Consider the following 12100-nt stretch of genomic DNA (forward strand, 5'->3'; position numbering starts at 1 on the left):
CCCTCTCCCCCTTCACAACGTGAGCGGCAGAGACACGAAGTGGTAAAAGGACAGCTGCTGTACAGGTTTTGAAATGATCAGGCAGCGAGACAAGCAGAACACGCAGCTCGCCAGCAGCAGAAAGACAGTAGATGATCCGACGGCATCTCCTTAGCGTGCATTCAGCTGCACCCCCTTCACAACGCGAGCAGCGTTATACGTCCTGCAAGAAAGAGATGTAACCATGCCCGGGGCCAAAAATAAAGGACAAGTATTGTTTTTACAATAGTTTTAAAGTAAAAGTGAAAATAATGCATATGTAACAATTCCCATGAAAATAATAATCTCTTTAAATTGTATATCCGGAAAACCAAACACGGGGGTGGGCAAGCGAAGCGAGCAGGGGGCGGAGTCCCCTAGTTATTTTAATACAAAATGTTATATACAATAAAAGGTATAATGTCTAGCAAATCACATTATGCAAACACACGATTTTGCACAATCTGACATTTCTGCACTGATGCTGCACTAGACCGCAGGAGTCTACTTTTCTCCAAGAACTACTAATCTCTCCAAGTGGATGCTTCTGGCTGCTTTTGTTCTGTTTCCCAATATGCAAGCTTTGACTAACACAGGAGCAACCTGGCTCACTAAATGGGCCATTCTACTTTGTTCATCATCTGATTACACTCAGAGTAAAGAACAGATGAGCAGTTCTATTGTTGAGCAGACTTTGATATAGGACACCTGCCCAGTCTTAAGTATGCCAAATACTCCATCTTTTACTATTATGAGCTTCTCTACTAACATTTACAAATTGTGGTATCTTACAAAGTTTGTGTTATGTTCCATTGTTTGTAAGCATCTCCAGTACTTACCACGTAGACCCCGACAAACCAGCAACATATGTGACACAGTCAAGGACACCAGACTCATATAGAGCCTTCATAACTCCAGAGAATCCCACCATGGCTCGAAATCCACCCCCTGACCCAAGTACAGCAATCACTGGCACCTGCACAAGACAACAAATAAATAAATAAAACAATAACACCTCATTAGTATTTAGCAACCCATCACTTGCTATTTTATTTGCTTTGTTGTCATTGAAATGCTCCATTTTGTTAATAAAAAAAAAATGCCACAATCAGAAACTGAACTTCACATGAATAACATATCATGTCACCAGTCCTACCACTGAGCCACCAAAGCCAAACTGACCAATTAGATTGCACGGATGGACCAGTTGCACATGCACACACACAGAGAGTTGCATTTTATTATATAGAAGATAAATAGATATTCTAATTAATTAGCATTCCAAATTTTAAAATAATCCTAAAGTAACCTCCCTTGCCCCCAGATCCACCATCTAAAAGTCGTATAGATCATCCTTATTCTCTTTATAAGACTGGGGCTTGCAAATTATTAACCTACAAGGAAAACAGTGTCTACCATTAAAAAGTTCAGTATCTAAAGCAAACTATTTTGATATTTACATTTAAAACGTTTATAAATTGTATAATAAACGATTTTCAATAATTGTTAAGATTGCAACTTACATCCCGATGTGATGTAGGCAGACACCGTCCCTTCTCCATTTTTAAAAGATTTTTTATTCCCAGCATTACACGTTCTCTACGTTTTTGCCTGAAAGCCTTTTCTTTGTCACATAGCGCCATACTGAATCGCAGGTCTGTTGATGAGCTTTACATAAACAAAACATTCAAATCAGTAAACTCTAAGAATTAGCCTGAAAGATGAATCCTCTGTCTCTACTAATAAGAGCATATTAACTAGTACTTAAGACTGCTTTTAAGTTATAGTATAAGCTTTAGGGCAAATACGTAAATTTAATATACAGACTGTATTGGTTTACTGTTAAAATTCTTCATGTACAGTTTAGTGGAGAACAATGTAATTACTCTAAATTTCTTGTTAAAATATCAAAACCAGTTGCTCCCAAACTTGGTCCTGTGGCTGCCGGTTTTTGTTCCAACCAGATTCACAATCAGTGATGATAGCTGATCTTGTTTAATTAGCTGGTTTTCTTTTCTCCTCTGTTTTTCTGCATTCAGAAAAGCACGACATTGTGGTTTTTACATTTATTAGAGATTTATAAATATTTCTGTTTTTGCACTAACTTTACATTCCCAACTGTCTTTTGTTATTTTCTTTTTATTTTGCCCTTTTTGTGTAGTTTGCTCCCCTCATTGTATCCTACCACAGACAATTAAAAACATGCAGAGCAGACACCTCAGCAAACAACACTGAATAATGGAAGGCTGCAGCCACAACTAATTAGGATTAAACCAGAACAGCTGGAAAGCAGAAAAAATATCAGATGAAAATGTTGTTCAAAAGAAAAGACAATACATCATCTGCATATACTGTACCGTAACTTCTTAGTACATTTTAATAAAACTTTACCAAACCTAGTTTTGTAATTTCTTCATTGATACCGAACACAGAAACTGGGAAATAACAGCTCACTTAATTAGGCTAGGAGTCCAGTTAAAAACACATGTTGGTTGGAACAAAAACCCGCAGCCACAGTTGGCCCCCAGGACTGAGTTGGGAACCGCAGAATTAGTAGATGCATAATATTAGCATATACATACCAAACTTCAAGGAACAATTCCATGAATACTTTGGTCACCTGTAATGAAAGAAACATTAATATTTGATTAAAACTGTTTTAATATTTAATGTCCACAAAATTACACAACCAATACATTATTTACATGTATACACTATATATACAGTACACACTAATTTGTTCTAGCATTGACTCTCACTGCAAAAGAAATAGTTAACATGAAGAGTACAGTATCCAAGATGGATCTACCATCAGGGCATTCTGGGTGCACATTCTTTTCACCCTATTTCAACTCCGCCCCCCATGTTCAATGAGAGTCCGCTCGTCAAAATCAACACCCGCTTGATGCAACACCAAGGGGGAGATCGATGAAAAGATTGAGTGTCCATGACAAGAGTGGGAACAACTATGCTGCATGAAACAGCAGGGTGTCTGCGTGCAAGTTGTTAATAGTGAGATCAGCTCTCTACTAGGGAGCTTTGCTCATTAAATCAAACAGGGAACTGTGAGGGTCTTCATTTGACCTTGCACACACCCAATCAAGTGCCCTATCTGCATGACAAAAGGTCAACCATTATTGATGATGGTGGTTTGCTGATCAAGTTCACAGTAGTGGTGGAGGTCAGAGGTACGCAGACTGAGGTAACTAGTTCTAAATGTTATACTTTTGTTGGTCATGTATGTCTTGTGTCCCATCTTTCATGTTGAGATATATAAACAATTGTGGTTCATTTGTCTAGTAGCCATAAACCCTAAGTCATAAAGAAAGGCAAGGAAAATAAAATATGGACCTAACAAAAAACTCTCAATAATGCTGGCACTGCCATAAGCAAAGCTGATAACGAATTCATTGCCTAACATCAATCCACCATTTTTCCTCACATATGATCATTAAACTGTAGCTATTTTAATAATTTGATTAAATATAATCCATCTTGGCTTTACTGCTGCTGAGAAATGTATTGCTAAATGCACTCACCTTACCAATTGAAAAGGCTACTTCTTTTATTTGTCCTACATCAATATTTGCACATGAAATAGGAAACGTAGCATTACCAAGGGTCTCATCCATAACGTAGTTAGCATCCATTAGTGTAATCTGGAAAAAAAAAACTTTTTTCTTTCTTTCTATAGATTATAGCATATTGTATAAGAATAACTATTTTACATTTGGATCTCCTCGATGTTCACTTTGAATTAATGCAGAGGAACTGATAAGTACAGTAAGACATGCAGCGCTATGCAAAAACAGTAATAAGATGGGCCTACCAAATTCAAAATTAATTTTCATGAATTTTATAAACAATCTTTATAAAAGAAAACAGATTTATAGGCAAGATATTGGACATGTTGCAGAAAAATGTTATAACAGGCTTTTTAATTCATGGAAATACTTTGTGCCTGGATGCTGATGACACAATGCGCCTACTCTTTTATATTTTGCTCACATTTTTAGTACTAGGGTGTTGTACCGTGCATACTCATCTTCGTCCCTCTCTCCCTCTATCAACATACCGTAAGTGTTACAGTTTTAAACCCTAAATTAAATTTCCTTAAATGTGGGAAAATTTTCAAACAATACAAAGCAATGTAAGTTGAATCATATTTACTGCTTCTCACTCTCTAACCTTGGGACAGGTAGACTTAAAGGTGAGAGTGAAAATGGAAGTGGCTTTTTGCACACTAGTTTGCAGTTTACTATATTTTTCCTGCACAGCAAGATAAAGAAAGCGAAACAGTATAAGGCTTTAGAGCAACCGAGGGAAAACGGTTCATTCTTTGTGAAAATAATTTGTTCATCTTAGATATCACATTCAAGATCCACACGTTTATATGTATTGTTACCAATATATTACAGAAGCTGCTTAATTTCATATGACATTAATTTCCTTCACAGACTACAAAGAAATTTGTAGTGAGTAGGAATTACCTCTAGGATATTCTCCTGGTTAGGATCAAGTATGAATTCAAAGGTTTCATTCCACTGTGGATTAACATCATTGTTAATGTGCCTTGTCCTCTTCCGGCTTTCTGGAGCTGATGAGATAAACAGCTCCACATAGGGATCTGGAGTATCAACTGAAACAACAGAAGATAACCAAGACATAATTTAAAATAATCCATCTTTCAATTCCCTGTACTGTCACATTCCCAAGGGATGCTCGATCCTGTCTCAGTTGTCCTGGGAGCAAGGCAGTAGCTAGTCCATTGTAGGGCGTACACTTTGGCACAATCTCATAGGGGAGTCTCTTGCATGCAAGAAAAAAACAAATTACTTGTAAAACAATACAGAGTAAAAGTGAGAATATACAAACTCCACACTGATGGACCAGGAAGCAGAACCCATGTTAATGGATATATGTGTCAACAACATTTATCACTGCTGCCCAAATTTAAAAGTAAGAGGATTCAATAAAAAATAATAAAATAATAAAATGCTGTTTTAAGAACTACAGACTCCTAAATCAGAGGTGTTTGCTGGTGATGGTGTTTTTCAGCATTTAGTGTAAAGATACACTGGACAAGAAAGCAATGGAGGACACGAAGCATCTCATAATCACCAAAAATCAACTAAATAATATGCAAACCCACTGAAAGATATTATTTTATTTAACATACACAGTAGATGGAAAAAATATAAACATAAATATCCATCCATCCATCCATTTTTCAACCCGCTGAATCCGAATGGGGGGTCTGCTGGAATCAATCCCAGCCAACACAGGGCACAAGGCAGGAACCCCAGGAACCAGGCAGGGTGCCAACCCACCACAGTTTAATATCTCTTACAAAACCTAAATAGTAAGTTGCCCAGTCATATTGTGCTACTCAGCACAATTATCACAGATCATAGTTACATTTTTGTGGTCATTGCCACATGGCTCGCTGCAACGTTTTGCAGTCCAGTGATAACTAAGTGCCTTTTAAGTTCTGTAAGAAGCTGTTTCAGGTGTGGTTTCACTCTTTGCAGCCTCTTGCCTCAGTTCATCTTCAGCCTACTCCTCCTCCTTGACTAACACAAACACCAAGCACACACTAGGGCCAATTTAGAATCGCCAATCCACCTAACCTGCATGTCTTTGGACTGTGGGAGGAAACCGGAGCGCCCGGAGGAAACCCACGCAGACACGGGGAGAACATGCAAACTTCATGCAGGGAGGACCTGGGAAGCGAACCTGGGTCTCCTAACTGCGAGGCAGCAGCGCTACCACTGCGCCACCGTGCCGCCCTAAACATTAATAAAATATATATATTTGACTGTATAGAAAGAAGGTACAAAGTTTCGAAACTTAGCACATAAGTTAGCCCCTGGTCCACAAGGAGATGAATATTACAACAAAACCATGGGTAGAGGAAGGATATTAAAGTCGGCATGGCTTAAACCATCCTAAGACGATCTGTTAAGAGCCGTGTCTCTAAGCAGTACCTGAACATCAATGGATGTGAAGTTTAATCCAGACAGTTATGGGAAGTTCATTGCATAGTTGGGGATAACAATTAAAAAACTGTGCATTTTTAGCTTGCCTGGCAGCAAAAATCAGTAGGCAGGTAAAGTTCAAGAGTGACTTCTTAAAGAGACTGGAGGGACTGCACAGCAACGCCATACAATGGTGGTAGGCCCAGACTGCTTCCTAGCAGCTGGAAGGCAATGGTGGGAACAAGCTAGAGGAGTGGTGATGGTGAGTCAAGGAACAAAACACACATGTTGGGTCACAGGATTCTGAATGAGTTGGAGAGGGTGGATAGCATTTAGTGAAATTCTGGCCAGCTTTGAGTTGCAGCAGTCCAGTTTTGAGATAACAAGAACGTGATCTAGAAGATGAGTGATATTAATTACGAGGAAGGGTTCTGTCTTTTGGACATCATGAAAATAGAAGCAATGGGATTGGGGTCAGTGAACAAAATGATGATTGAAAGAAAAGGAATCACCTAGAAGCAAACCAAGGTAAAAGTGATTCACTTTCAAGATAAATGCTTCAAGAAAGAACTGAGGATAAAAAAGGGAAGGTAATAGCAAGATACCCAGGCATGGGCTTAATTTTTGGTGATGTTCATTCATCCATGATGAGATGGCAGTGATGTATTTGAAGATCTGTGCTGAAATCTGCATGCTGAAAGGAAAAAATAGTACGGAGGAGATGTGGGATGTTTTGGGAAAAATGGCAGCACACTAAAGCCCTGAGAATACCTGAGTGCATAAGGAAAGAATTAAAAGAGACACAAGAAGGCACCTTAGCACCGATTCCTAAAACCAAATCTTTTCAGGAATTCAGAAGACAGGACATAAAGTTACTCCATGCCACACAGAGGGACTACTGTATAGGCTGGTTTGCACATGCAAGTAAAAACGTCACTGTGCTCTGCAAACTCCCAGGAACTACAGATAGAAAACAAACGAATAGTGTGCAATGACTTTTGAGTATGTACATGTGGACTTTAAAAAGAATGAACCTTCACAGGTTTGAAGCAGAATGACAATAATCTAATGTGTTAGTAAAAGAACTGATGAAAAACAGATGCAAGCAAAAACCTTAAGACATCAGTCAACCCTTCTTCAGTCAACCACTTTGTTTTCTACACCTATAAACTTTAATTACCTTTTACAGCTTTTCGGGAATAGAAAGGGGAGGCACTGCAGTACAGTGATTAGCACTACTACCACACAGTTGCTCAATCCTAGGATGAAATTCCATCTGAATAGCTAATGTTTTGCTTTTATTCTGTACATTCCCCTCGTTTCTGTGTGGGTTCTTCTGTTGTTGCTGTGGTTTTCCAACCACATCCAAAATAAAAGGGGCTAAGGTCCACTGCCGACTCCAAACTAGTGTGGTGTGAATTAGTGAGCGTGTGTGCATACAGTAAGTATGCCCTCTAATGAACTACCTCATCACCTTACTGTGCACTACACGGATGTCCGCTCTGGCTCACCATGACCATGATTTGGTTAAGTGGAATGGACGACTATAATGGGAAGAGAAATGAACTCACGACATTTTATTAATACCTGTTGTATTATACTTTCCAGGATGAATACAGAACCAATTACAACCAAACCAAAATTAAAACTACAATGGCATAATAGGAGGGGGCTCTGATACTACAAGGGACACATAAATAACATGTCAGTGTCAGGAAGAATTTGAAAACAATGCTTTTTAGTCATTGAAAGGTTACCTATAAAAATCAAAACAAGCTCTACATAAAGACTAGGTGCCTGTATATAAAAAAAATAAAATAAATAAATAAATCAATGCAGATCTTTACAATCTTACAAATATAACAAATACAGTGTAGGTAAGTTTAAAGTCCAAAGCACTGTCTATAAGAAAGACAGATTTAATTCAACCATCTAATAGAAATTATAGTTGGGTTGCAAATGTCCTATTTCTTGTAGATTCCTGATTACTGCACCACTTTATTTTATATCGTGCCTCTTCTGCTCTGACACTACTGCGATTTTCAAGTACAGTGCCACAGCACAGTTGTTCAGATATATGGATACCGGAGAACAGCAACACAGTGAATCAGTGGTGGGTGCTGAATCCGCAGCTTATGGCACTGGGCCCTAGTCCTAGCCCTGTCATTGGGCTGTTAAAATTTGAAGATTTAATACTGGATCAGCTTGTTAAAATAGATGTTATTGCTTCAACTTCATGTCTATTAATTTTGAATCATGAAGTCAATTAAAAGTATTTATGACATTAGAAACCCAATGCAGAATATCAGAAAAAATAGGCAAATGAGTAAAACCTCATTATTGGTATTATGTGCAGACCAATTATCTAATCACTGTAACTCTCAAAAAGTAAATTACATTTAGTGTAATTCAATTATATAGATTTCCCAAACCAAACCCAGCAACTGCCTTGAGATATAAGCTAAAGTTCTGACACTTAAGAAGAATAATTACAAAAATCTTTAAATGGAATTATTTTTCTTTAAACATAACTATGATATTCTATATTGGCCATGCAATCTAGCGGATGCTGGACTTCAAATCATTAACTTATCATTCAGTCCCTGTGCGATCCTCAGAAAGTCAGATAGCCTGCTTTTGTTCTACATGTATAATTTTACTACAGCACTGACAAGTAAAATACTTTGGGACCGTGCTCACTATAGAAAGGCACTAAATAAAACAAAGTTTACTTCCTTTTTGGTTTGTTAGAAATGGAACGATAAAAGTAACCAGTACTACTGCTTCTGAAGAACTACAATGATCAGGTACAGTATATGTTTGGGAGTGTTTATGTATGGTATTAAAAACTGAAATATGTCGAAAAAGACATATGGGCAAAATGTGTCAATGCAAAAAGATCTAAAATATCCATCCATCCATTTTCCAACCCGCTGAATCCGAACACAGGGTCACGGGGGTCTGCTGGAGCCAATCCCAGCCAACACAGGGCACAAGGCAGGAACCAATCCCGGGCAGGGTGCCAACCCACCACAGGACACACACAAACACACTCACACACCAAGCACACATCGCCAATCCACCTAACCTGCATGTCTTTGGACTGTGGGAGGAAACCGGAGCGCCCGGAGGAAACCCACGCAGACACGGGGAGAACATGCAAACTCCACGCAGGGAAAACCCGGGAAGCGAACCCAGGTCCCCAGGTCTCCCAACTGCGAGGCAGCAGCGCTACCCACTGCGCTACCATGCCGCCCGATCTAAAATATTATATATATATTTACTGTATATGTTGTCATAGATGGCCGGGGACACCTCTGCTACAGAGGGACCGGGGGAGCCAGTGTGGACAGAACACTACCTCCCCCAAAACACTAGATGGCAGCTCCCCTGGGTGGCAGCCGTACCTCGGACTCCCTCTCCTATGAAGCCCTGTTGAGATCCAGGGGTGCTGCAGCTGTTCCTGAGCCTGTATCGGCAGTTCTTCCACCACACCTGGAAGTGCTGCCAGAAGAAGGGCAATGACTGCGCCAGATGTAAAGGCCAGCTCTGACACAGACAGACATAGGACACAGGTTCAAAGCACACAAGCGGTTTTTATTTTCTTTTTCCCTTGTGGGAAACGCCTCCCCCATTCCCCATAAGTTTAACACAGTCCCCAGCACAACACAATACTTTTCCTTCTCTTTTCTCTTTCTTTTTCCTCCACTCTCCCTCCGGCAAGCTTCGTCCTCCTCCTCCAAACTCTGGCTCAGAATTACCCTCATTCAAGCCCTTTAGCTGCCTCCCATGCACATGTGTGTAAAAATGCATATATTTTTTTAAGGCTGGTGAGAAAAAAAGGAAACCTGAAACTCAGAATAAAAAAACACTTGTAGATAAAGCTAAAGACAGTTTCATAAAGGTTACCAGAGAAATGCAAAGATTATACAGTAGATAAACTAAATGTCATTTACTCAACATTTCTCAGAGTTGGTTTTCATCAATGTGGCACACTACAGACCCTAACTAAATTGAAGATGTGAGCAACTGAAACCCATGGTGCATTTTATACTAATATGAGTGTGCTGCTTCCTTTCATGTCGTTTAACAAATGCAGGATTGTGTTGTTAAAGACAGCAAGGCGACACAATGCTCAAGATTGCTGCATCACAATTAGTTTGATTTCATGTGTGGTCACTGACTGTGGAGGGGCTACATGTTCACCTTGTGTTTTGATCCGGATTTCTCTCAGTACTTTATTTTTATTCCACATTTATTTACTAAATGCATTTGGTCCTACATTTTCTAGGTTGTGGGGTTAAATGATGTCTCTGAATGGATCTGGTATGTGTTTGTGCAGGTGTGTGCCCCGTGGAGGACTGCGGTCCCATCCAGGGTTCATTTCTGATCTTGTGGTCAGCTCTGCTTGGATATGTTACAGTACATGCAAATTAAGAACAGCATCTCTTTATTATTCAGTTTTCCTACAGACAACTCTTGTTACTTTCTGTACTGTCGTCCTGAAGGTACAGACTACAGCACATTAAGAGATTACATTATCGGTGTTAAGCACTTGATAGGATTTAGAATTAGGGTAACATTAACAGAATCAGTCATGCATCTGGGAAGCCAGAGCACATACTAATCTATTCGAAAACATACATAGCAAAGAACATGGTGCTACACATTGTTCTGTGAAGAGTCTGATGGATAGCCACAGAAAAAATATGAGAGTTCCCGGTGCTTCTCTTTAAAAACGGATGCCTCTCTGGCTTATCCTACTCGGACCTCGCAGCAAGGAGAGATGTCAACCAACAGGTGCAGACACCCTTCAATCTTGGCCCGTGTCCCCGCCACCCGATCTATGGCATTCCACGGTGAGCCACCAGACCCTGCTCTGCTCCATGCCCACAGCTTCTGATCATGGCTCCACCCGGTGAAAGCACACTGTCCTAACTCAGCTGCCAATCGCTGGCTCCACCTGGCAAGAGAACACTCCTGATCAATCACTCCTGCTCCCTAGTTGCTCAACACGAGGGATCCCCATGCCCCTTGGATTATTGAGCGCTGGCCACACATGCTATTCCCTGGGGCTCCATTCCTGTCTGACTGCTTCTCTCTTACATCGGTTCACTCCTGCTCCTGGCTCTATTCTCCTCACAGTAACCTCCGTCCTTTTTTCTGTTTTTCCTTCCGATGTCTCTCTCATTTCTCCCTTGTGCTCTCCTTTTATATGATGGGGAGCAGTTGCAGATGTAATCGCCTGATTGCCACCCTGGGCTGATAATGAGGCAATCAGACTGCCTCGCTCCAACCCGGAGATGATCCATCTTCTCAGACACTCTCTTGTACCTACTCCACTCCCCAACACGAGCAAGCACAATGATTTATTTATTTATTAAAATCTGTGCAGAGTCACAGACCACTCTTCACAAGCATGTGCAGTATAGTGTATACATAATACTTCCTAAAGATGTTAATTCCTCTTGGACAGCAATTACAATTATTACACCAATTACAATAAATGTATTTGCTGTGTTTGTGGATATGCTCCAAGTATTTCGGATTCTTCACACATCCTGAAGCTGCACTAGTTAGGTTAACTAGACACCCTGATTAGACCCCATATGTGTAAGCGTGGGTGAGGGCATGACTGAACCCTGTAATGGACTACTGCCAAGTTCAAGGGTGTTTTCTGCATTGTATCCAGTGCTACCTGGACAGGACCTGACCCCAGGACCTTGAAATGGATTGAGAGGGTTTGATTATGAATGGATGCGGTTTACTGAGGGAGACAAATTGTATGCAGTAGGTAGAATTACTGTAAAACAGAATGAAATGTAAAAAAATGCGTATTTATTAAAGGCATTTAGGAATAAAACTAGTCAAAAAGAGATAAAAAAAAGTATTATGGGGGCCATTAAATAAATCCAGTGAGTTGTGAGGTGACTTTACAGCCCATCTTTCCTTACAATACTTCTAAAAATATTCATCAATTGACGTCATTGTAACACAGTAAAAGCCAATAAAAAGAAACATTAGTTGTACTCCCTGGTTCTAATTTTGGATCACAGGTGTGCAATGAACTATTTTAATCTTTAAAAAGATAAATGTGGAAAAAT

At 39.8% G+C, this 12100-nt stretch overlaps 1 protein-coding gene across 2 annotated transcripts in view; it reads right to left on the reverse strand.

Annotated features, from left to right (window-relative positions):
• Positions 1-12100, reverse strand: part of LOC114659119 (cytosolic phospholipase A2-like) — a 106174-nt gene that overhangs the window by 42667 nt on the left and 51407 nt on the right. For both annotated transcript variants that reach the window (XM_028811376.2, XM_028811377.2), the window contains 5 exons: positions 4509-4657; positions 3558-3677; positions 2601-2638; positions 1542-1686; positions 858-994 (listed from right to left, as the gene is read on the reverse strand). In XM_028811376.2, the coding sequence (XP_028667209.1) occupies positions 858-994; positions 1542-1686; positions 2601-2638; positions 3558-3677; positions 4509-4657 (589 nt within the window). The remainder of the gene's footprint in view (positions 1-857; positions 995-1541; positions 1687-2600; positions 2639-3557; positions 3678-4508; positions 4658-12100) is intronic.

This window comes from Erpetoichthys calabaricus, chromosome 10 (assembly GCF_900747795.2).
Source record: "Erpetoichthys calabaricus chromosome 10, fErpCal1.3, whole genome shotgun sequence".
NCBI lineage: Eukaryota > Metazoa > Chordata > Cladistia > Polypteriformes > Polypteridae > Erpetoichthys > Erpetoichthys calabaricus.